The sequence below is a fragment of the Sapajus apella genome, unplaced genomic scaffold (genome assembly GCF_009761245.1).
Source record: "Sapajus apella isolate SASKATOON/1434 unplaced genomic scaffold, GSC_monkey_1.0 scaffold26, whole genome shotgun sequence".
In the NCBI taxonomy this organism is placed as follows: Eukaryota; Metazoa; Chordata; class Mammalia; order Primates; family Cebidae; genus Sapajus; species Sapajus apella.
Window position 1 is genome coordinate 25,727,546 of NW_022436966.1, and position 26,377 is coordinate 25,753,922.

At 43.8% G+C, this 26,377-nt stretch overlaps 1 protein-coding gene across 2 annotated transcripts in view; it reads right to left on the reverse strand.

Annotated features, from left to right (window-relative positions):
• MSH2 (mutS homolog 2) overlaps positions 1 to 25,946 on the reverse strand; it is an 88,948-nt gene extending 63,002 nt beyond the window's left edge. The window contains exons 1-5 of one of the 2 annotated variants that reach the window (XM_032292184.1): positions 25,613 to 25,946; positions 12,070 to 12,224; positions 7,998 to 8,276; positions 5,864 to 6,010; positions 1,728 to 1,877 (exon numbers count right to left, since the gene is read on the reverse strand). In XM_032292184.1, coding sequence (XP_032148075.1) covers positions 1,728 to 1,877; positions 5,864 to 6,010; positions 7,998 to 8,276; positions 12,070 to 12,224; positions 25,613 to 25,823 — 942 coding nt within the window. In that variant the 5' untranslated portion in view covers positions 25,824 to 25,946. The remainder of the gene's footprint in view (positions 1 to 1,727; positions 1,878 to 5,863; positions 6,011 to 7,997; positions 8,277 to 12,069; positions 12,225 to 25,612) is intronic. The other variant, XM_032292185.1, reaches the window with a different exon arrangement.
• Between the last annotated feature and the right edge of the window lie 431 nt (positions 25,947 to 26,377).

A 26,377-nucleotide genomic window follows, 5' to 3' on the forward strand; every position in this document is an offset into this window, starting at 1 on the left:
AAAAAAAAAAAAAAAAAAAAAAAAAAAAGGCAGGCCAGGCGCCATGGCTCACATCTGTAATCTCAGCACTTAGGGAGGCTGAAGTGGGTGGATTACGATCGGATTACAAGGTCAGGAGTTCAAGAGCAGCCTGGCCAATACAGTGAAACCCTGTCTCTACTAAAAATACAAAAATCAGCTGGGTGTAGAGGCACATGCCTATAGTCCCAGCTACTCAGGAGGCTGAGGCAGGAGAATGGCTGGAACCCGGGAGGCGGAGGTTGCAGTGAGCCGAGATTGTGCCACTGCATTCCAGCCTGGGAGACAGAGTGAGACGTCGTCTCAAAAAGAAAAGTCTTGAAAAAAAAAAAACAGCAGAACATAGTGGTTCACCCCTGTAATCCCAGCTACTACTCTAGAGGCTGAGGCAGAATAATCACTTGAGGCCAGGAGTGAATGAACAGCCTGGGCGACACTGTGAAACTGTAACTCTGAAAAAATTTTTAAATTAGGCAAGCATGGTAACTTGTGCCTGTAGACCCAGATATTCACCAGGTTTAAACAGGAGGATCGCTTGGGCCCAGGAGTTCAATATTGCAGTGAGCAATGATCTTGCCACTTCACTCCACCCTGGGTGATAGAGCAAAGCCCAGTCTCTAAAGAAGTACTAAGTAGGACGGGGGTGATGGCTCAAGCCTATAATCCCAGCACCTTGGGAGGCTGAGGTGGGAGGATCACCTGAGATCAGAAGTTTGAGACCAGCCTGGCCAACATGGTGAAGCCCGTCCCTACTAAAAATATAAAAATTAGCCAAGTAGCTGGATGCAGTGGCTCATTCCTACAATCTTAGCACTTTGTGAGGTTGAAGCAGGTGGATCACGAGGTCAGGAGATTGAGGCCATCCTGGCCAACATGGTAAAACCCCAACTCTACTAAAAATACAGAAGTTAGCTGGGCATGGTAGCTTGTGCCTGTAATCCCGGCTACTCCAGAGGCTGAGGCAAGAGAATCACTTGAACTAGGGAGTCGGAGGTTGCAGTGAGTTGAGATTGCGCCACAGCATCCAGCCTGGGCAACAGAGTGAGACTCCATCTCAAAAAATAACAGCAAAAAATAAATAATTAATTTAAAAAAAATTAGCCAGGCATGGTGGCAGGCAACTGTAATCCAAACTACTAGGGAAGTGGAGGCTGCAGTGGGCCAAGATTGTGTCTCTGCACTCCAGACTAGGGGACAAGTGAGACTTGGTCTTAAAAAAAAAAAAAGAAGGCTGGGCAAGGTGGCTCACTCCTATAATCCCAACACTTTCGGAGGCTGAGGTGGGCGAATCACAAGGTCAAAAGATCGAGACCATCCTGGCCAACATGGTTAAACCCTGTCTCTACTAAAATTACAAAAATTAGCTGGGCGTGGTGGCGCACACCTATAGTCCCAGCTACTGGGGAGGCTGAGGCAGGATAATCGCTTAAACCCGGGAGGTGGAGATTGCAGTTAGCTGAGATTGCGCCACTGTACTCCAACCTGGCAACAGAGCGAGACTGTCTCAAAAAAAAAAAAAGGTAAAGTGGAGGGTGGGAAGGGGAGAGAAGAGAAAATACAGCCATTTGAAGATACTTATCTAATCCAAGTATAGTAATATTAAAAAATATTTTAGCTCCTTAATAAGATTTTCAGTATACATCAATGAAAACATTTTTTAACCATTCAACATTTTTAACCCATGTATTTTTTTTATTTTTTATTTTTACCTGGAAAAGGTTAAGGGCTCTGACCGCTGCAATATCCAATTTCATGTACTGGCTGAAGTCGAAAGTAGTCAGTTCAAACTGTCCAAAATTGGAATCATCTGATAATAGTTCTAAAAACTTGATTACTGCAGACAATGATGAAACTGCAACCTAAAATTAAGAATTTAAAATGAAAGATTTCTATACCACTAGGACCAGTTCTAAAGATTTTAAAATACAAATGTAAAATGAAAACACATTTTGAACTCTTTATCTTTTTCCTTCGTGTTCCTTCCCAATCCAAACCAAGAAAACCAAAGGTTAATCTCTTGAGATTTGAAAATGGTTTTTACAAAGTGAAAGTTAGCTGTAATTTCAGCATTATTTATAATAGCCAAAAAAGAAAATTACCCAAATGTCCATCAAAAGTAAAATGGGGGCTGGGCGCTGTGGCTCATGCCTGTAATCCCAGCACTTTGGGAGGCCAAGGTGGGAAGATGACTTGAGGCTAGGAGTTCGAGCCCAGCCTAGCCAACATAGTAAAATCCCATCTCTATTAAAAATACAAAAATTAGGCCATTTCCACCTTGTGACATTAGAGTGAGAAAATGATTATCTATGATGAAGTGGGCCCTCACCAGAAAACAGACAGTGTCTTAATTTTGAACTTCCCAGCCTCCAGAACTGTGAAATAAAAATACAAAAATTAGTCGGGATGGTGGCACATGCCTGTAGTCCCAGCTACTGGGGAGGCTGAGACAGGAGAATCGCATGAACTGAGGAGGCAGAGGGGGCAGTGAGCCAAGATCGTGCCATTGCACTCCAGCCTGGGAAACAACTGCAAAACTCCGTCTCAAAAAAGAGAAAAAAGGCCAAAAAAAAAAAAAAAAAGAACCAGCCAAATTAACTATAATCACAGCAGTATTTATAACAGCCAAAAATGAAAATTATCCAAATGTCCATCAAAATTAAAATGCAGACCAGGCAGAGTTGCTCACACCTGTAATTCCAGCACTTTGGGGGGGCCGAGGCAGATGGATCACCTGAGGTCAGGAGTTTGAGACCAGCCTGGCCAACATAGCAAAACCCCTTCTCTACTAAAAATACAAAAATTAACCAGGCATGGTGGTGTGCACCTGAACCCAGCGGCAGAGGTTGCAGTGAGCTGAGACCTCATCACAGCACTCCACCCTGTGTGATACAGTGAGACTCTAAGACTCCATCTCAAAAAACAAAAAAAAGTAAAATGGGGAAAAGAGTAGGGGTGGGGAGAAGGGAAGTAAAATGGATAAATTCTGACATGTTTGTGCTATAAAACATAAACATGAAAATCCACAACTACACTCAAATATATGGATATGTCTTATAAATACTGAATGAAGGAAACTAGACACAAGAAACTATATAAATTCATCCACATAAACTATAAAAACAGGTAAAACTAACCTACATCATCACAGGTCAGAACCAGGGTTACCCCTGATGAGGGTAATGACTGTGAGGAAGCATGAGAAGGACTCCTAGGGTCCTATTAATATTCTGATTCATGCATGCTGGTTACATACGTTCGGTTTATGAAAATTCTCGCCTGGGTATGGTAGTTCACACTTATAATCCCAGCACTTTGGGAGGCAGAGGCAGGCAGATTGCTTTGAGCTCAGGAGATCATGACCAGCCTGTGTAAGATGGCAAAACCCCATCTCCACAAAACATACAAAAATTAGCTGGGCATGGTGACAACTGCCTGTGATCCCAGATACTTGGAAGGCTGAGGATGGAGAATTGCTTGAACCCAGGAGATGGAGGATGCAGTGAGCTGAGATCAGACCACTGCACTCCAGCCCAGGAATTAGAGTTAGACTGTCTCAAAAAAAAAAAAAAAAAAAAAAAATCCTATATGTTTATGGCACATGCACTTTCCCATGTATATATTTAAAGTAAATTCAAATTATAATTTACATTCTTACTATGTGATTATTATAACAAAAATTAGTCGGGCTCGGTGGCTCATGCCTGTAATCACCACTTTGAGAGGTCAAGGCGGGCAGATCACTTAAGGTCAAGAGTTTGAGACTAGCTTGGCCGACATGGTGAATGCCAGTCTTTACTAAAAATATAAAAATTAGCTGGGTGTGGTGGTAGGTACCTGTAATCCCAGCTACTCAGGAGGCTGATGCAAGAGAACTGCCTGAACCCAGGAGGCACAGGTTGCAGTGAGCCGAGATGGTACCACTGCACTCCAGCCTTGGCCACAGAGAGAAAATCCGTCTCAAAAAAAAAAAAAAAAAGTCAAGACATCAAACTGACAGCTCAGTGACAAATTCTAGTTATTAAAATCTACTTGCTACTGATTCATTGTAAATTTAACTGTTTTTCCTGTTTGGTAACATAATAATCTGCCTGCGCTTGCCTTGGTAGTATAAGGCTGTCACAAGAACTTCCTGCTATATCACCCAAGAGCAAAAATACAAACTTTCTAGTAGCTTTTCTATAAGCTTCCTCATCTTTTCAGCAATAGAGGGATAAGTTTCTCTTATGTGGGATGCTCACACATATTGGTTTTTGATTGTCTCACAAAGTAAAATATAAACAGGTAAATTAGCTTATAAGGATCAAATGATTTACTTGATAAAGCGACTTAAAAATGATGGTTATAACAGTCTCAGTTCACTCTAGTTGGAAATCTACTTTGAAAATTATAAGCAGTTATAAAACCTGTCTTGTATAAATTTTTTCGTTTTGTTTTTGATTTGAGATGGAGCGTTGCTGTTGCCCAGGCTGCAGTGCAGTGGTGCAATCTCAGCTCACTGCAACCTCTGCCACCTGGGTTCAAGCAATTCTCCTGCCTTAGCCTCCAGAGTAGCTGGGATTACAAGTACATGCCACCACAGCCAAATAAATTTAAAAAAAAATTTTTTTTTTTTTTTGTATTTTTAGTAGAGATGGGGTTTCAGCATCTTGACCAGGCTGGTCTTGAACTCTTGACCTCATGATCCACCTGTCTCAGCCTCCCAAAGTGCTGGGATTACAGGCGTGAGCCACAGTGCCTGGCATAAATTTTTGAAAATAGAATTTTTCATTTGATTTATTACTGATCCATAAATATGCAGTCATCTCCCCATTATTTTACCACAAAAACACATCTCTCAAATGACACTAAGCTCTCAGATTTGACCATTAAGATAAACTTCAACTACTGAAAATTCCATAAAAGTTACAATGTATTCATAGTCACATTTGTATCACTAAACATACATGACAATTTTTGATCCAAATTGTTTAGATATAACATTTGACACAATTACTATGTGTTGTATATATTTTCACCATTATTATCTACTAATCTCCATTAACAATCCTTTAAGGCAGACGTCTTAGGCTCATTTAACAGATAAGGAAATCATCTTTCAGAAAGGTGAAGTAATTTATTAAAGATCCCCCCCCAACACAAATAAAGCTGATACAAGAAACAGGTCTTTTTAAGTAGGTGCTATCTCACCTCTCACCTACTTAAGTACCAGTAATCAGGCTCTTTCTTGTGCAACAATTAAAACTCTTCCACACTCTAGAAATACGTACAGTGTAAATATTACATTTAAGGTTATGTCTAAATTTGTCCAGCCATTTTCTTGAGTTTTTCACAAGCTTCATCATGGATAAAGTAAGCTTAATATTGGTCCAGCACGGTGGCTCACATCTGTATCCCTGCATTTTGGGAGGCCGAGGCAGGCGGATCACCTGAGGTCAGGAGTTCAAGACCAGCCTGACCAACATGATGAAACCCCACCTATTTGCTTATACTCGTTATTTTAAAAAAATAAGGAAAGAAAGAAAGAAACCCTACCTCTACAAAAATAAGCCAGGCACAATGGCAGGTGCCTGTAATCCCAACTACTTGGGAGGGTGAGGCACAAGAATTGCTTGAATCCAGGAGGTGGAAGTTGCAGTGAGTTGAGACTGCACCACTGTACTTCAGCCTGGGTGAGAGAGTGAGACTCTGTCTCCCAAAAAAACAATTATAATAAGCTTACTGATACACAGTTTAGGTTTTGAGATAAATATGACAGAAGTACCCTTCTAAAAAGTCATTATAATTTACATATTATTTATTATTATATATTTACATTATATATAATTCACATTTATAATCCATATACCTGATTCTCCATTTCTGGCAATACAGCACTATTCATCTGTTCTCCCTTTTTGCCTTTCAACAATCGGTTGAGGTCCTGATAAATGTCTTTTGTGGAAAAGTCAGCTTTTTTTTTTTCTGTGATCAGAATTCCTCCTCTTTGAATAATCTGTTTTAAAAGGAATCATTTCATTATTATGAGAAAAGCAGTAAGAAAAATTATAACATTGAGAACTATAAAGTAATAACAGCTTAACAGATTATTAACCTACATTAAATGTTTATACAATGTGCATGACATTGGTAATATTATGCACTGACACACTTCTTTTTTTTTTTCTTTTCTTTTGAGATTTAGACTTGCTCTGTCACCCAGGCTAGAGTGCAGTGGCGCAATCTTAGCTCACTGCAACCTCCACCTACTGGGTTCAAGCAATTCTCCTGCCTCAGCCTCCCAAGTAGCTAGAACTATAGGCGCCCAATAACATGCCCGGCTAATTTTTGTATTTTTAATAGAGATGGGGTTTCACCTTCTTGGCCAGGCTGGTCTCAAACTCCTCACCTCATGATCCACCTGCCTCAGCCTCCCAAAGTGCTGGGATTAATAGGCATAAGCCACCTCACCCAGCCCTGACACACCCTTTACATCCATAAACTATATTTTCATCAAAATATAAAATTACATTCACATAAAGCTTTCAAAAAACAGTCCCAAGAGAAACTATTTTTTTTTCTTTTTTTTTGAGATGGAGTCTCACTGTTGCCCAGGATGTAGTGCAGTGGCACAGTTTTGGCTCACTGCTACCTGTGCCACTGCTTGTGGCCAGGTGCAGTAGTTCACGCCTACAATCGCGCCATTGCACTCCAGCCCAGATGACAACAGTGAAACGCCATCTCAAAAAATGAAATAAAATAAATAAAAAGAGAACAACATTATTAAAAACTTTCTAATTGTACTGTTCATGAGAAATGGAAAAAAAGGCACAATTTCGACTCACTGCTACCTCTGCCTGCCGAGTTCAAGTAATTCTCCTGCCTCAACTTCTCAAGTAGCTGGGATTACAGGTGCAAGCCACCATGCCTGAATAATTTTTTTTTTTTTTTTGTATTTTTAGTAGAGACAGGGTTTCACCACATTGGATATGCTGGTCTCGAATCCCTGACCTCAGATGATCCGCCCCCTGACCTCAGGTGATCCACCTGCCTTGGCTTCCCAAAGTGCTGGGGTTGCAGGGGTGAGTCACCACATCCATCCCCAATAGTAACAACCCTTAACAGAATATTACTTGTGGAAAGTTGCTTAGATACTATCTACCCTAAAAATGTCCATAATACATGTGTTATCTCCAGCAGTGCTTATGGTACTTGAGGACCACAAAAAGTAAGAATCCTTGGGAGATATATACCTTAAGAAATACCTAAATAGGCTGGGTGCGGTGGCTCACACCTGCAACCCCAGTACTTTGGAAGGTCAAGGTGGACGGATCACCTGAGGTCAGGATTTCAAGATCAGCCTGACCGACATGGTAAAACTCTATCTCTACTGAAAATACAAAATTAGTCAGGCACAGTGGCACACAACTGTAATCCCAGCTACTCAGGAGGCTGAGGCAGGAGAATCATTTGAACTGGTTGGGTAGACGTTGCAGTGAGCCAAGACTCCATTGCACTCCAGCGTGGGCAATAAGAGTGAAACTCTGTCTCAAAATACAAAAATCTAAATAATAAACCACATACCTATACAAATGATACAATCAGAATTTGGCTAAAATAAATACTAAAATACTAAATACTAAAATACTAAAGTTCCACTCGAACTATAAAAAAATGCCAAAGAACTACATCTTATTTGATAAATTGATAATTACAGTTACTGTAATAATTACTTTTGGAACAAAAGACAGAAAGGAAAAGGGAAAAAAAGATCTGAGGTAGAATAAGTCTTACACAAGAAACAGCTTGTTCCAATGTCCAATTAAATATACAAAGTGTCTGTCACAGATAAACATCAAGATATTCCTCAAAATAAAACATTTTAATTAGACACAAAAAAATGAGTTTTTAATTATTTTACCTTAAATAAAAAGGTATCATGTTAATTACAGAGCCTTTCCTAGGCCTGGAATCTCCTGTATCACTAGACTTGATTCACTTACCTGCCTCAGTTTCCCCATGTCTCCAGCAGTCTCTCCAGCAGGTAAAACACATTCCTTTGGTCCAATCTGGATCAGGAGAGCCTCAAGATTGGAGAACTGATCATTATCAGGGAATTCACACAGTCCTAGCTTCCTCTGTATGGAATCCACATAGCCAACTCCAACCTGTCTCTGGCCATCAACTGTGGACATTTTAACACCCACAACACCAATGGAAGCTGACGTATCATTGTTACCAAAGAGAATGTCTTCAAACTGAGACAGATTGCCAGGAGAAGCCTAAGTAAAAATGAAATTTTAAAAATTTAATAAACTCTTGAACATACTTTAAATTTTTACTAGCAAACAAGAATTATCCAACTTCAATGAATCTTATTAATAAAATGTTTTCTTTTTTTTTTTTGAGACAAGTCTCACTCTGTCACCCAGGCTAGAATGCAGTGGCATGATCTCTGCTTACTGCAACCTCCGCTCAAGGGTTCAAGCAATGCTCCTGCCTCAGCATTCTGAGTAGCTGGGATTATAGGCACCCACCACAACGCCCAGATAATTTTTATATTTTTAATAAAGACGGGATTTCATCCTGTTGGTCAGGCAGGACTCGAACTCCTGACCTCGTGATCCGCCCGCCTCAGCTTCCCAAAGTGCTGGAATACAAGTGTGAGCCACCACGCCTAGCCAATAAAATGATTTCTTTTTTCTTTTTTTGAGACAGACAGAGTCTCGTTCTGTCACCAGGTGCCAGGCTGGAGTGCAATGGCACGATCTTAGCTCACTGCAGCCTCCACCTCCTGGGTTCAAGCAATTCTCCTGCCTCAGCCTCCTGAGTAGCTGGAATTACAGGCATACGCCACCATGCCCAGCTAATTTTTTTGTATTTTTAGTAGAGACGGGGTTTCACCACATTGGCCAGGATGGTCTCTATCTCTTGACCTCGTGATCCGCCCACCTCGGCTTCTCAAAGTGCTGGGATTACAGGCGTGAGCCACTGCACCTGGCCATTTCTTATTTAAAAAAAAAAAAAAAAAAAAAAAAAAAAACCTGCCTATGGCCAGGTGCAGTGGCTCATGCCTATCATCACGCTATTGCACTCCAGCCTGGATGACAACAGCGAAACTTCATTTCAAAAAATAAAATGAAATAAAATAAATAAAAAGAGAAAGACATTATTAAAAACCTTCTAATTGCCGGGCGCAGTGGCTCAAGCCTGTAATCCCAGCACTTTGGGAGGCAGAGGCGGATGGATCACGAGGTCAAGAGATCGAGACCATCCTGGTCAACATGGTGAAACCCCATCTCTACTAAAAATACAAAACATTAGCTGGGCATGGTGGTGCATGCCTGTAATCCCAGCTACTCGGGAGGCTGAGGCAGGAGAATTGCCTGAACCTGGGAGGTGGAGGTTGCTGTGAGCCGAGATCGCGCCATTGCACTCCAGCCTGGGTAACAAGAGTGAAACTCTGTCTCAAAAAAATAAAAAAAAAAAAAAAAAAATCACCTTCTAATTGTACTGTTCATGAGAAATAGAAAAAAAAGAGAAAGAAATAGATATAGGAGAAGGCTGGAGAATTTGCAAGACCACCTATCATGCACAAAGCAGAAAAGAAATGAAATCTAACTACAAGAATGGAGCATTGTCCTCATTACCACATTTGTTCCCTTTCAAGAATAAACTCAGGTCGGGCTCAGTGGCTCACACCTGCTACTCATGAGGCTGAGGCAGGAGACTTCGCTTGACGCCAGCAGGTGGAGGTTGCAGTGAGCCGAGATCACGCCACTGCCTTCCAGCCTGGGCAACAGAATAAGACCCTGTCTCAAAATAATAATAATAATAGCCTAGCGTGGTGGCTCATGCCTGTAATCCTAGCACTTTGAGAGGCCGAGGTGGGTGGATCACCTGAGGTCAGAAGTTCAAGACCAGGCTGGCCATCGTGATGAAACCCCATCTTTAGAAAAAATAATAAAATTAATAATAATAATAATAAACTCACCTCCCCAATATTTTAAAGACTGATTTATGGCCGAGTGCAGTGGCTCACTGCTATAATCCCAGCACTTGGGGAGGCCAAGGCAGGCAGATCACCTGAGGTCGGGAGTTTGAGACCAGCCTGACTAACATCGAGAAACCTCATCTCTACTAAAAATACAAAATTAGCCAGGCGTGGTGGTGCATGCCTGTAATCCCAGCTACTCAGGAAGCTGAAACAGGAGAATCACTTGAACCTGGGAAGCAAAGGTTGCAGTGAACTGAGATCGCACCATTGCACTCCAGCCTGAGCAACAAGAGTGAAATTCTGTCTCAAAAAAAAGACTGATTTGTTCCAGTGTTTCTTGAGAATTTACTTAGTGCAGGTATTGTGTGTGTGAAAAAAACAAAAACATGACCTTACAGACTAGTAAGGAAGTTATAGAAGAGAGTCATTAAATAAACAAAAATCAATAGCACGATCATGTCCTTAGAAACGCTAGAAGCATGCATATCAGCGTGCCTTCCTAGGCACACCAAGGAGTACAATCATCATTAATGTGCTCCAGACTTACATAAATTCACAATCTAATGGAAGAGAAAGGTATATACAAAGATATAAATGTATAACAAATGTCTATACATGAAGTATTTGGAATAATGTAAATGTGTTTGACATATTTCAAAAATAGTAAAATCAAATCCTTGTTTAATGATAGAATTCAACTTTATGTCCACATTATTATCTAGTTATATTTTAGGAACAATGACAAAGATCAGTATACCCAAATTTACGTTATATTAAGGATCTATTGAATTTCCAAACAGTATTAAAATGTAACTACCTTATCTTGCTAATTTTTTTTCTTTTTTTTTTTTTTTTTAAGACATCTTGCTCTGTTGCCCAGGCTGGAGTGCAGTGGTGCAATCCTGGCTCACTGCAACCTCTGCCTGCTGGGTTCAAGTGATTCTCCTGCCCTCAGCCTCCCAAGTAGCTGGGATTAACAGGCGCCTGCCACCCTGCCCAGTTAATTTTTATATTTTTGGTAGGAACGGAGTTTCACTATGTTAGCCAGGTTGATCTCGAATTCCTGACCTCAGGTGATCTACCTGCCTTGGCATCCCAAAGTGCTGGGATTACGGGCATGAGCCACTGTACCCAGCCTCTATGTATCTAATCTATTCATCTATTTAATCTAGCTATAACTCCCCCCACCCAAAAAAAAGAAACCAAAAACCAGCCAGGCACAGTGGCTCACACCTATAATCCCAGCACTTTGGGAGGCCCAGGTGGGCAGATCTCTTGAGCCCAGGAGTTCAAGACCAGCCTGGTCAACATGGCAAAACCTCTTCTCTACACAAAATACAAAAATTATCTGGACATGTTGGCACACCACTTATAATCCCAGCTATTAGAGTGGCTGAGGCATGAGAAACACTTGAAAGGTTGCAGTGAGCTGAGATCGCACCACTGCATTCCAGCCAAGGTAAAAGGGTAAGACTCTGTCTCGGAGGAGCGGGGAAAAAAAAAAAGGAAAAGAGAAGAAGAGGAAAGAAGCAAAAAGGAAAAAAAACACATAAAAAAATTATCTGTCTAATCTACCTCTCTATGGAGCTGTGATCTCCCTCCGTTGCCCAGGGTGATCTCAAACTCCTGTGCTCAAGCAATTCTCCTGCTTTGGCCTCCCAAAGTTAAACTGTAACTTTGGGAGGTTGATCGCTGCAACCTCAACCTCCTGGACTCGAGCAATTCTCCCATCTCAGCCTCTTGATTAGCTGGGACCACAAGTATGTGCCAATATCCCCAGCTAATTTTTTTTTATCTTTAGTAGATATGGGGTTTCACCCACATTGGCCAGACTGGTCTTGAACTCCCGGGCTCAGGCAATCCACTTGCCTCAGCTTCTCAAAATGCTGGGATTAAAAGCATGAGCCACTGCACCCAGCCAACTGTAACTTTTTAAAAACCACATGCTAATTGCTATTTAAGTGTCTCAAACCATTCTACTATCACAATCTACTTAAAATATTAAAACAATTAAATTATTCACATTTTTATTTTTCTACTTGTAAAAATAAAAGCAAATTTAAAAGGAAGATAATTACCTTAAATGCCAAATACCAATCATTCTCCTTGGATGCCTTATTTCCAGCTCTATTTTTATAAACTTCAACTCTATACTGACGAACCAGAAGAAGATCTTTTACAAAAGATTCAAAATTCATTTTACTAAGCACAACACTCTGTAGATTCTTTGCTCCTTAAAAATAAAATAAAATATATGTTATAGATTTGAGGTATTAAGTATTCAGGTCCTGTATTAGTTGGATTTCACACTGCTGATAAAGACATACCCAAGACTGGGAAGAAAAACAGGTTTACTGGACTTATAGTTCCACATGGCTGGGGAGGACTCACAATCACAGCAGAAGGCAAAGAGGAACAAGTCACATCTTACATGAATGGCAGCAGGCAAAGAGAAACAACTTGTAGGCCAGGCGCTGTGGCTCACGCCTGTAATCCCAACACTTTGGGAGGCCAAGGCAGGCAGATCACCTGAGGTCAGGAGTTTGAGACCAGCCTGACCAACATGGAGAAACCCTGTCTCCAAAAAATAGAAATAAAAAAAATTTTTTTAAAAGAGAAACAGCTTGTGCAGGAAGACTTCCATGTTTAAAACATCAGATCTTGTGAGACTTGCTCACCATCAGTACAACAGCACGGGAAAGACCCATCCCCATTATTCAATTTATCTCCCACTGAGTCCCTCCCACAACACATGGGAATTTAAGATGAGATTTGGGTGGAGTCATAGCCAAACCATCTCATTTCACCCCAGCCCCTCCCAAATCTAATGTCCTCACATTTCAAAACCAATCATGTCTTCCCAACAGTTCCCTAAAGTCTTAACTCATTTCAGCATTAACTCAAAATTCCACAGTCCAAAGTCTCATCCAAGACAAAACAAGTCCCTTCCACCTATGGGCCTGTCAAATCAAAAGCAAGTTAGTTACTTCCCAGATACAATGGGGTACAGGCATTGGGTAAATCTAGCCATTCCAAATGGGAAAAACGGGCCAAAACAAAGGGGCTACAGGCCCCATGCAAGTCCAAAATCCAGCATGGCAGTCAAATATTAAAGCTCCAAAATTACCTGCTATGACTCTGTCTCACATCCAAGTCACGCTGATTCAAGAGGTAGGCTACCACTGCCTTGGACGGCTCTGCCCCTGTGGCTTTGCAGAGTACAGCACCCCTCCTGGCTGCTTTCATGAGATGGCGTTAAGTGTCTGCAGCTTTTCCAGGCACATGGTGCAAGCTGTTGGTAGATCTACCATTCTGGGGTCTGGAGAATAGCCCTCTTTTCATAGCTCCACTAGGCAGTGCCCCAGTAGGAACTCTGTGTGGGGGATCTGACCCCACATTTCCCTTCTACATTGCCCTAGCAGAGATACTCAATGAGTTCCCCACCCCTGCAGCAAACTTCGGCCTGGACGTGTAGGCATTTCAACACACCCTTTGAAACCTAGACAGAGGTTCCCAAACCTTAATTACTGACTTCCGTGCTGCTAAAGGGTGCTGTAACTTGGGTTTTGTTAAAGGCATTCAGTTTTAAAAATGAAACAGAGAATAAAAGTTCGGAAAATTTGCAGCCAGACAATGTGATAGAAAAGAAAATTCTACCGGGTGCGGTGGCTCACACCTGTAATCCTAGCACTTTGGGAAGCCGAGGTGGGTAGATTACTTGGTCAGGAGTTCGAGACCAGCCTGACCAACATGGTGAAACCCTGTCTTTACTGAAAATACAAAAATTAGCTGGGTGTAGTGGTGGGTGACTATAATCCCAGCTACTGATGCTGAGGTAGGAGAGTTATTAGAGCCCGGGAGGTGGAGGTTGCAGTTAGTCTAGACCGCGCCAGTGCATTCCACCCTGGGCAACAAGAGCGAAACTCCATTTCAAACAACAACAAACATTTTAAAACATGCAAAAAAAAAAAAAAATCCATTTTATAAGGAGAAATTCAAGTTAGCTGCAGAAATTTGTATAAATAATGAGGAATCCTATGTTAATTCCCAAGACAATGGGAAAAATGTCTCCAGGGCATGTCAGAAGTCTGTATGGCTTCCCCTTTCATCACAGGCCCAGAGGCCTAGGAGGAAAAAGCAGTTTCATGGGCCAGCCCAGGATCCCCATGCTGTGTGCAGCCTAGGGACTTGGTGTTCTGCATCCCAGCAGGCTCAACACCACCTGGAAGCTGCCAAGGCTTGGGGCTTGCACCTTCTGAAGCCATGGCCCGAGCTCTATGTTGGCCCCTTTCAGCCATGACTGGAGCCACTGGGACTTATGTTTTCTGTATACAATGTTGTTCATGATCATTGCTATAGTATATTCTTTGAATAAACTGCAATTTATTTATGCATTCTACTGCTGGTTGGCATTTGGATAGTTTCCAACTTAGGCCTATGTATAATCTTCTGTATGTCTTTTGGGGAACATCTATGTACACATTTCTGCTGCGCGTATAGTCCAAAGTATTCCACTGCTAAAGAGAACTGCTGGGTCAGCTGGGTGTGGTGATGCATGCCTATAGTCCCAGCTACTCAGGAGACTCAGGGCAGGAGGATGGCTTGAGCCCAGGGTTTCAAGGCTGCAGTGAGCTATGATATCATGCCACTGTAGTACAGCTTTGCTGATAAAGCGAGAACCAATGTTTTAAAAAGAAGAGGGGGCCGGGCGCGGTGGCTCAAGCCTGTAATCCCAGCACTTTGGGAGGCCGAGGCGGGTGGATCATGAGGTCAAGAGATCGAGACCATCCTGGTCAACATGGTGAAACCCCGCCTCTACTAAAAATACAAAAAATTAGCTGGGCATGGTGACGCGTGCCTGTAATCCCAGCTACTCAGGAGGCTGAGGCAGGAGAATTGCCTGAACCCAGGAGGCGGAGGTTGCGGTGAGCCGAGATCGCGCCATTGCACTCCAGCCTGGGTAACATGAGTGAAACTCCGTCTCAAAAAAAAAAAAAAAGAAGAGGGAAATGCACTTGAGTATTCTTTTCAAAAGTTAAACAGAGAAATGAAACTTTTAAAAAACCACTGGGTCATGGGATATGTGTATGTTCAATTTTTCTTTTCTTTTTTTTTTTTTTTTGAGACAAGGTCTCCCGTTTAGTATGTATCATATCCCTAGAAAAAGAATCCCAGGATTGTCCCAGGTGTGGTGGCTCATGCCTGTAACTCCAGCACTTTGGGAGGCGGGCAGAACACCAGAGATCAGGAGTTCAAGACCAACCTGGCCAACACGGTGAAACCCAGTCTCTGCTAAAAGTACAAAAACTAGCTGGGTATGGTGGTGGGTGCCTATAATACCAGCTACTCAGGAGGCTGAGGCAGGAGAATCACTTGAACCTGGGAAGCAGAGGTGCAGTTAGCAGAGATCGTGCCATTGCACTCCAGGCTGGGCAACAAGAGCAAAACTCCATCTCAAGAAAAAAAATAATCCCAGGATTTTCCCATTCTATGTGTTTTCATCTTTGCTTCTTCCTGCTCTATGATGCCAGCTGAGGTTGTCAGTACTATGAAACCAAACTGGGTGCAGTGGCTTACACCTATAATCTCATCACTTTGGGAGGCTGAGGCAGGAGGGTCTTTGAGCCCAGGAGTTTAAGATCAGCCTGGGCAACATGGCAACACTTCATTTCTGCCAAAAAAAAAAAAAAATTATGAAAATAAAGACATTATTTTTAGGCCGGGCGCGGTGGCTCAAGCCTGTAATCCCAGCACTTTGGGAGGCCGAGGCGGGTGGATCACGAGGTCAAGAGATCGAGACCATCCTGGTCAACATGGTGAAACCCCGTCTCTACTAAAAATACAAAAAATTAGCTGGGCATGGTGGCGTGTGCCTGTAATCCGAGCTACTCAGGAGGCTGAGGCAGGAGAATTGCCTGAACCCAGGAGGCGGAGGTTGCGGTGAGCCGAGATCGCACCATTGCACTCCAGCCTGGGCAACAAGAGCGAAACTCCGTCCCCCACAAAAAAAAAAAAAAAAAAAAAAAACATTATTTTTAAAAGCTGGCTGGATGGGATCAGACTGTTCTGCCATTTTTCTAGATCTTTGAGTTGCACATCAAATCTGGGGCTGATCACTCCATACTTGTTATACTGCCAAAGAGGTTCACAGCCTTGTGATCATCAGTGATTTCAAATTCACCAATGTAACCATGCTTCATCATCAATTAGAGACTGGTAAATGACTCTGAAGCAGTCTTTTCAGCATTGCTGATGCAGCCAGGACATTCATGTGCACCATTATGGTAGTACAGAAAGCTGTGTGTTCAAGTTTAATAGATACTGCCCAAAAGTTTGCCAAGGTGGTTGTACTGATTTATACTCCCACCAACTAAGTATGGGTGCTGCAGGTGTTCCACATCCTGCCAACTCTTGGCATTTTCCATCATTTTTGCATTTTAGTGATGCTAGTGGTAAAGCAGTGGTATCACACTGTAGTTTTAATTTGCATTTCCCTGATGACTGACAAAGTTAACGCCCTTTTAATTTTAATACATTTATTGAACATTTAAATATCTTCTTTTGCTGGTACTTTCTTTACGTTTAATTGTAGCAATTCTTTATATATTTACAGAGATTTTTATGAATATACTATCAAATTGCTGTCTAGAAAATCAGTACCTCTTCCAGTAGTATACAATATTACTTCACTATGCTCTTGCTAACACTACAATTTTATAATCTGAGCCTATGTTAAGATTCAAATCCAGAATAAGAATGGTTTCCAGGCCAGGTGCAGTGGCTCACACCTGTATTCCCAGCACTTTGGGGGGCTGAGGCAGGCGAATGCCCTGAGGTCAGGAGTTTGACACCAGCCTGATCAACGTGGAGAAACCCCGTCTCTACTAAAAATACAAAATTAGCTGGGCGTGGTGGCTACACAGAAGGCTGAGGCAGGAGAATTGCTTAAACCCAGGAGGCGGAGGTTGCGGTGGGCCAAGATCGCACCATTGTACTCCAGCCTGGGCAACAAGAGCCAAACTCCGTCTCAAAAAAAAAGAATGGTTTTCAGGCACTTCATTTCACAAACCAGTCAGCCAGCAATACTTCACAAACAAAAACCAAAAGTTGGGTACCAACTCAGGATTGCCAACATTTTCATTTACCAGGTAAGGAAATTCAATAAAACTATCTATATATAATATAACCATAATTTCACATTTTTTTTTTTTTTTTTTGAGACAGGGTTTCACTCTGTCACCCAGGCTGGAATGCATCACCACTCACTACAGCCTTGATCTCCTGGGCTTAAGCAACTCTCCCACCTCGGCCTCCCAAAGTCCTGGGCGTGAGCCACCTCACCCAGCCAAAATGGTTATTTTAACAACAAAAAACTAGTAAGTGCAAGCTGGGTGCGATGGCTCATGCCTGTAATTCTAGCACTTTGGGACGCTGAGGCAGGTGGATCACGAGGTCAAGAGATCGAGACCATCCTCGCCAACATGGTGAAACCCCATCTCTACTAAAAATTCAAAAATTAGCTGAATGTGGTGGCACGTGCCTGTAGTCCCAGCTACTTGGGAGGCGCGAGAATTGAACCCAGGAGGCAGAGGCTGCAGTGAGCCGGTTGCACTCCAGCCTGGCAACAGAGAGAGACTCCATCTCAAAAAAAACAAAAAACAAAACAAAACAAAAAAAACTAGTAAGTACACTCAATGACCACTAGGTTCCATTAAGCATTCAGACTCAGATGATCACCATACACGTGGCCATCAGTCTACTCAGAAATAACTTGCCAGTTGGGCAGCATCACACATTCCTCTTAGCATACAGCCACTGTCCAGTTAGCATCCACAGAGCCCTTCTGCCCAGGACAGCTCAGGCACAAGGAGCAGAATTCACATTTGTGGTGTCAAGTGGCGGCTACCTTAGCTTAGAAGGCACATGCTCCTAGGAGCCAGTACCTTCTGCACCATGCCATAGGCACAGTTTCCAAGGACCCACAGGGAACATACCCATTATTTATTTATTTATTATTATTATTATTAGAGACAGAAACTCACTCTGTTGCCAGGCTGGAGTGCAGTGGTGCAATCTCGGCTCACTGCAACCTCTGACTCCCTGGTTCAAGCGATTCTCCTACTTCAGCCTTCCAAGTAGCTGGGATTAGGCACACACCACCACGCCCAGCTAATACTTGTATTTTTTTTTTTTTTTGAGACAGAGTTTCACTCTTGTTACCCAGGCTGGAGTGCAATGGAGCGATCTCGGCTCACCGCAACCTCCGCCTCCTGGGTTCAGGCAATTCTCCTGCCTCAACCTCCTGAGTAGCTAGGATTACAGGCATGCACCACCATGCCCAGCTAATGTTTTGTATTTTTAGTAGAGACAGGGTTTCACCATGTTGACCAGGATGGTCTCGATCTCTTGACCTCATGATCCACCCACCTCAGCCTCCCAAAGTGCTGGGATTACAGGTTTGAGCCACCGCGCCCAGCTTAATACTTGTATTTTTAGTAGAGACGGGGTTTTACCATGTTGGCCAGAATGGTCTTGATCTCCTGACCTCGTGACCTGCCTGCCTTGGCCTCCCAAAGTGCAGGGATTACAGGCGTGAGCCACAGCGCCCAGCCCATATCCATTATTAAAGATACTACATTTAGAGAGTTCAAACCAGGGGATCCTCATCAGGTATATATAGTTCAATTTGGAGTCATTTGTATAAGCAATACTGCCTTATCAGGTTTCCAGGGGAATAGGGCAGCAAAGGAAAGTTTTGTTAACCCTTCACCCACATGGCATAATATTTAAAAGAAAAATTCCAGCCAGGCATGGTGGCTCAAGCCTGTAATCCTAGCACTTTGGGAGGTCGAGGCAGGTGAGTTACCTGAACTCAGGAGTTCAAGACCAGTCTGGGCAACATGGTGAAACCCTGTCTCTACTAAAATATAAAAAATTAGCTGCGGTGGCGACGTGCATCTATAATCCCAGCTACTCAGAAGGTTGAGGCAGAGGTTGCAGTGAGCCAAGATGGCTCCACTGCACTCCAGCTTGGGCAACAGAGCAAGGCTCCATCTCTAAAAAATAAATAAAAAGAAAAGAAAAATTCCTTCTAAGAAGTATTGGCAACCTTACATCAACATTTATTATTAAAAATCCTTGGTTACATTCACCTTAAACAGTTCATTAAAAAAAAAAAAAAAAAATGGCCGAGTGTGGTGGCTCACACCTGTAATCTAAGCACTTTGGAGGCCAAGGCGGGTGGATCACCTGAGGTCGGGAGTTCAAGACCAGCCTGACCAACATGGTGAAACCCCGTCTTTAAAAAGAATTTAAAAAAAATTTAAAAAAGTTCATCAGCTTTTGGGAACCATCGTACATTTTTTGGTTTTGAGACCCTCTCTTTTTTACTTTGGTCAATTTCTAGTAACAAATCACCAAACGATTTATAACATCATAAAAAGCAGATAAATATTAGGACAATCTTTACTTAAAATGTGCCCTTGGCATAAGGCTGTAACGTAAAAAATAGATCCACTTTTTGCCTGTGGATGCTGCCAAGGGAGCATCATTAAAGTCTCTCTTCTCCCTGCCAATATCTAAGTCAGAGTCTCCTCAAGAGCCTGAACAGCTGAGGAAGCTCTTCATTGCAGCATTGAGCTTTGAAAGAAACAATAAGGGCCTGAAGAGTCATTCTGAGCAATGGGGAACACTCACAGACTGTGTGGTAAACAGAGATCCAAATACCAAACACTCCCGGGGTTTGGGGTTTGTCACCTATGCCACTCTGGAGGAAGTAGATGCAGCCATGAATGCAATGCCACGCAAGCTGGATGGAAGAGTTGTAGAACCAAAGAGAGCTGTCTCAAGAGAAGATCGTCAAAGACCAGGTGCCCATTTAACTGTGAAAAAGATATTTGTTGGTGACATAAAAGAAGATACACTGAAGGCCAGGCACAGTGGCTCACACCTATAATCCCAGCACTTTGGGAGGCCGAGGCGGGTGAATCACCAGAGGTCTGGAGTTATAGACCAGCCTGGCCATCATGGTGAAACCCCATCTCTACTAAAAATACAAAAAAATATACATATTTGCTGTGCATGGTGGCGCATGCCTGTAGTCCCAGCTACTCGGGAGGCTGAGGCAGGGGAATCACTTGAACCTGGGAGGCGGAGGTTACAGTAAGGCGAGATTGAGCCACTGCACTCTAGCCTGACAACAGAGCAAAACTCCGTCTCAAAAAAAAAAAGAAAAACGAAAAAGAAAAAATATCATACCATGAATGGCTGCAATTGTGAAGTTAGGAAAGTCCTGTCAAAGCAAAGATTGCTAATGATGGCCAGGCACAGTGGCTCATGCCTGTAATCCCAGGCTTTGGGAGGCTGAGGTGGGCGAACCGTCTGAAGTCAGGAGTTCGAGACCAACCTGGCTAACATGGTGAAAACCCATCTCTACTAAAAATACAAAAATTAGCTGGGCATGGTGACACACGCCTATAGTCACAGCTATTTGGAAGGCAGGAGAATCGTTTGAACCCAGAAGCGGAGTTTGCAACAAGCTAAGATCATGACACTGCACTCCAGCCTGGGCGACAGAGCAAGACTGTCTCCAAAAAAATAAAAACAAAAATAAGAGAGAGAGAGATGGCTAGAGCTTCATTCAGCCAAAGCAGCCAAAGTTGTTCAGGAAACTTTGGTGGTGGTCGTGGAGATGGTTTCAGTGAAAATAACAACTTTTGTCGTGGAGGAAGCTTCAGTGGTCGTGGTAGCTTTGGTGGCAGCCATGGAGGTGGTGGATATGGTAGCAATGGGATGACTATAATGGATTTGGTAATGATGGAAGCAATTCTGGAGGTTGTGGAAGCTACAATGATTTTGGCAGTTACAACAATCAGTCTTCAAATTTTGGACCCATAAAGGGAGGAAACTTTGGAGGCAGAAGCTCTGGCCCCTATGGTGGTGTAGGCCAATACTCTGCCAAGCCACGAAACCAAGGTAGCTATGGCAGTGGCAGAAGATTTTAATTAGGAAACAAAGTTTAGCAGGAGAGGAGAGCCAGAGAAGTGACAGCAAAGCTACAGCTTACAACAGATTTGTGAACTTAGCCAAGCACAGTGGTGGCAGGACCTAGCTGCTACAAAGACATGTTTTAGACAAATACTTATGTGTAAGGACAAAAAACTCTAGGACTATATTTGTGACTGCATAACAGGTCATTTTACTTTCTGTTCTGTGGAAAGTGTAAAGCATTCCAACAAAGCGTTTTAATGTAGATTTTTTGTTTTTTGCACCCATGCTGTTGATTGCTAAATATTAATAGTCTGATCATGACGCCAAATAAATGTCTTTAAAAAAAATAAATCCTTGGGAATAACTAACATTTCCTTACTAACTTCTTTGACAAGTTTAACTCATCTTTAAAAACTTTCAACATGAGGGCCAATATGATGGCTCACACCTGTAATCCCAGCACTTTGGGAGGCCGAGGCGGGTGGATCACAGGGTCAGGAGTTCGAGACCATCCTGACCAACATGGTGAAACACCATCTCTACTAAAAATATAAAAATTAGGCCGGGCGTGGTGGCTCATGCCTGTAATACAAGCCCTTTGGAGGCCAAGGTGAGTGGATCACCTGAGGTCGGGAGTTCAAGACCAGCCTGACCAACATGGTGAAACCCCGTCTTAAAAAAATAATAAAATTAAATTAAAAAAAAAAATTAGCCGGGTGTGGTGGCGCATGCCTGTAATCCCAGCTACTCAGGAGGCTGACGCAGGACAATGGCTTGAGCTTGGGAGGCAGGGGTTGCAGTGAGCCGAGATCGCGCCACTGCACTCCAGCCTGGGGGACAGAGTGGGACTCCATCTCAAAAAAAAAAAATAAAAAATAAAAATAAATAAATAAAAACTTTCAACATGAATAAGATGAGGTGACTGTCTAAGCTGTCATTTTCTTAGAAATGTCCCTGGTAAACACACACATTTCAATCTTCAAGGATAACAAAGGAAGCACTATGTTTTTAAAAATCTATGCTCCACTATTTAAAAAAAAAAAAAAAGGCCAGGTGCGGTGGCTCACGCCTGTAATCTCAACACTTCGGGAGGCTGAGGTGGGTGGATCACAAGGTCAGGGGATCAAGACCATCCTGGCCAACATGCTGAAACCCCATCTCTATTTAAATTTATATATATATATATGTGCTCCAGCTGGGCTTGCTGGCTCATGCCTGTAATCCCAGCACTCTGGGAAGCCCAGGCAGGTGGATCACTTCAACTCAGGAGTTCAAGACCAGCATGGGCAATATGGCAAAATCCAGTCTCTACAAAAAATACAATAATCAGCCAGGCATAGTGGTGCACACCTGTAGTCCCAGCTACTCAAAGGCTGAGACAGGAGGACCAGTTGAGCCGAGGAGGCAGAGGCAGCAGTGAGACAAGATCACATCACTACATTCCAACCTGGGAGAGAGTGAGAGCCTGTGTCTCCAAAAATAAAATAAAATAAAATAAAAATCTATGCACCAATATAAAAGATTCCTGGATATTCACATAAATTTCCTTCCCAATAAACAGATATAATACTTAGTATCCATTATTCCTTTCACTATCTAAATTAAATTTAAAAATAAAAGTATTCGAACTATTAGGCTGGTGCTGGTGGCTCACACCTGTAATCCTAGCGCTTTGGGAGACAAAAACACGAGGATTACTTGAGGCCAGGATTCAAGAATGCCCTACCTAAAACAGTGAGACCCCATCTCTTAATAAAAAAAATAAAAAAAAAAAACCAAAAAGTTAAAAAAAAAAAAGCTATTAACAGGTACCTAGAAAAATCAGCGATACAAATTACACAAATATACAGTAGCTTAGAATTTTTTGGTTTTTTTTTTTTTTGAGACAGAGTTTCGCTCTTGTTGCCCAGGCTGGAGTGCAATGGCACGATCTCAGCTCACCGCAACCTCCACCTCCTGGGTTCAGGCAATTCTCCTGCCTCAGCCTCCTGAGTAGCTGGGATTACAGGCACGCGCCACCATGCCCAGCTAATTTTTTGTATTTTTAGTAGAGACGGGGTTTCACCACGTTGACCAGGATGGTCTCGATCTCTTGACCTCGTGATCCACCCGCCTTGGCCTCCCAAAGTGCTGGGATTACAGGCGTGAGCCACAGCGCCCGGCTAGCTTAGAACTTTTTACAACACTTTAGGCCGGAGGTGGTGGCTCACACCTGTAATCCCAGCACTTTGGGAGGTCGAGATGGGCGGATCACAAAGTCAGAAATTCGAGACCAGCCTGGTCAATATGGTGAAACCTGTCTCTACCAAAGATACAAAAAACTAGCTGGGCATGGTAGAGTGCACCTGTAATCCCAGCTACTCAGGAGGCTGAGGCAGGAGAATTGCTTGAACCCAGGAGGCAGAGTGAGCCGAGATAGCACCATTGCACTCCAACCTGAGAGACGACAGGGTGAGACTCCGTCTCAAAAAAAAAAAATAAAAAAACAAATAAACACATCACTTGAAATATTAAGACTATTCTAAACTGAATACAAAAATAAGAAAGCCATGTGTACTAGCCTTGAGTAGCTTAATTCATACAACTTTAAATTAGAAAGCAACTTGGCCGGGCGCGGTGGCTCAAGCCTGTAATCCCAGCACTTTGGGAGGCAGAGGCGGGTGGATCACGAGGTCAAGAGATCGAGACCATCCTGGTCAACATGGTGAAACCCTGTCTCTACTAAAAATACAAAAAATTAGCTGGGCATGGTGGCGCGTGCCTGTAATCCCAGCTACTCAGGAGGCTGAGGCAGGAGAATTGCCTGAACCCAGGAGGCGGAGGTTGCGGTGAGCCGAGATCGTGCCATTGCACTCCAGCCTGGGTAACAAGAGCGAAACTCCGTCTCAAAAAAAAAAAAAAAAAAGAAAGCAACTTACACCATCATAATTAAGCAACTTGTAACTATTGCTGGCTTGTCTTTTTTTTTTTTTTTTGAGACGGAGTCTCTCTCTGTTGCCAGCCTGGAGTGCAGTGGTGGGATCTCCACTCACTGCAACCTCTGCCTCCTGTGTTCAAGCAGTTCTCTGCCTCAGCCTCCTGAGTAGCTAGGATTACAGGTTCCTGCTACCACGCCCAGATAATTTTTGCATTTTTAGTAAGGACGGGGTTTCACGATCTTGGCCAGGCTCTTCTTGAACTCCTGACCTCGTGATCTACCCACCTTGGCCTCCCACCAAGTGCTGGGATTACAGGCCTAAGCCACGGCGCCCAGCCTGCTGGCTTGTCTTAACTGGCCTTACACCTCTACTCTTTCCCTCTTCTAAGCCAGCCTCTACACTACAGCTAAAATGATCCAACACACCGCTGGATGCTTACTTAAAAATCTTCAGACTTTTCATTGCCTACAGCATAAAATTCCAACAGCTCAACACAGCCTGAAAAGTCTTTTGTTATCTAACCCCACCCACCTGGGCCAGTCTCCTACATTCCTTTTTTACACCAGTCTACCTCTTTTCAATCCCTCTCCCTAGCAAACTCCTAGTCCCTCAAGACTCAACATGGACTTTGGCGTCTCATAATGCCCTTTCCGAAGTCTCCAGTCTTTGGCGATCCTTCCTTGGCGCCTCTTGCAACTTCTTCAGACCTTACCTCCATAAGCCTCCAACTTGAATTGTAATTATTTCTGCCTTGCTCTGCGATAGTGATCTCTATGAAAGTAGAGGTATTTGTTTTTCATCTAGTGTCCATAACCCTGCCTGACACGTTTCTATCTAACGAATGAAACATTTTTCATCACGAGCATCGCATTTGCACTAGTCCTCTAGTCAGGACTAGAACCCACAACTCTACTCCTCCTAGGATGCTCTTTTCATTAGCTTAACTACTTAGCTGCAAGAAAGCTCAAAGAAAACAGGGAGAAAAGAGGTCAACTAGGCCTATCCAGAACATTTGGCCCACATAGAGTGAGACATTTGTAACTTTCCAGGGAGAGATGACGCTGGATAGATGGGGCCGGGTGATACAGGACACTGAATGCTGAGCTGAAGCAGATTGCGTCCATGACTAGCCCAAGGTCACACGTTAATGAGCGAGGGGCAGCGACTTAATCCCAAGAAGCCCAGCTCGGGTCCGCTGGTCCTGACCACTTCATTATACTGCCCCTCAACAGCGCTCCATTACCAGCCTCTTAGCTGGACCAGCGGCATAAATGGGAGTGTCGTGGGGGCAGAATTACGTGGGTGGCATAAAAGGGTCTCCCAAACCCTCCTCCATTTTAAGTATCACTCCCGGCTGCCGTTTGTAATACGAGACACTGGCCATGTATGTAATGAGCGCTACACGACTAAGGTGGGGTATGCGACGGCTTGAAAATGAACTCCAACAGTGCATTAAAAACGCCTGGCACGACGTAAGCACTCCGTGATCTCAAGTTCAAATCCGAGGCAGCTGGAGAGGCACGGGGTTCAGGGCTGAGGGGGCGTCCCTCCGAGCTCAGGCAGAGGCTGGGGAAGGCGGAATCCCCACGAGCGCCGGGGCACCAACGTCCCGCCCCCATGCCAGAGGCTGTTAGCCGCCCACTTTCCGATGCGGGAATGGAGTCGCGCCACTTGCCCCGGGTCCCTCCCCAGCACTCGCCGTCCCCGCCCTCACCTGCCGGCCCCATGTACTTGATCACCCCCTGGGTCTTGAACACTTCCCGGGCCGCCAGCAGCGCGTCCTCGCCGTGCACCGTATAGAAGTCGCCCCGGTCGAAAAGGCGCACCGTAGTGGTCGGCTTCTCCGGCATGCCTTGAAAGAAGCGCACGAAGCCGACCTCGGCCGCGCTCTCCAGCTGCAGCGTCTCCTTCGGCTGCACCGCCATGTCGGAACCTCCTCACTGCCTGGCTGAAGGAACCGCGCGACCCCGCACCCACTAAGCTGTTTCCCGCCTCCCCTCCCTGGTCCCCCGAGCGGCGTCCGGCCTCGGCGACCACACCCAATCAGCATCCACCGCTGTGTTTCGGTGGGTGGGAGTACGCTGCGGCAGCCAATCATAAGCGGACGCGGCCCAGCTTCCCGCGCACGCTGCGGATTCTAGCTACTGCGCATGCTTGCGCCTCGCGCGCAGACCCGCCGACGGGGGCCCTTAGCAGAGATCAGTTTTCCTAGTTTTCTCAGCGGCAAGGTTTGGAGCCCCCGAGTGGGTGGTTGCAAGGGTGGATACAGCCACCAGGTGACAGATTTCCGGCAGGTATTGAGCTAGTGATGTGCCCGGAAGCATGGGAGTAACAGCGGAAGGAAACTTGAAAACAAAAGACTAGCCTTGTTCCTCCCAGTATTTTGTTCAAACCTGTGCCCCCTCCAAATGCCTCCTTTTTTGTTTTTAAGCAAACTGCCAACATTGGGTTTCCGGGTTTATTCTACACAGCCTCCTTA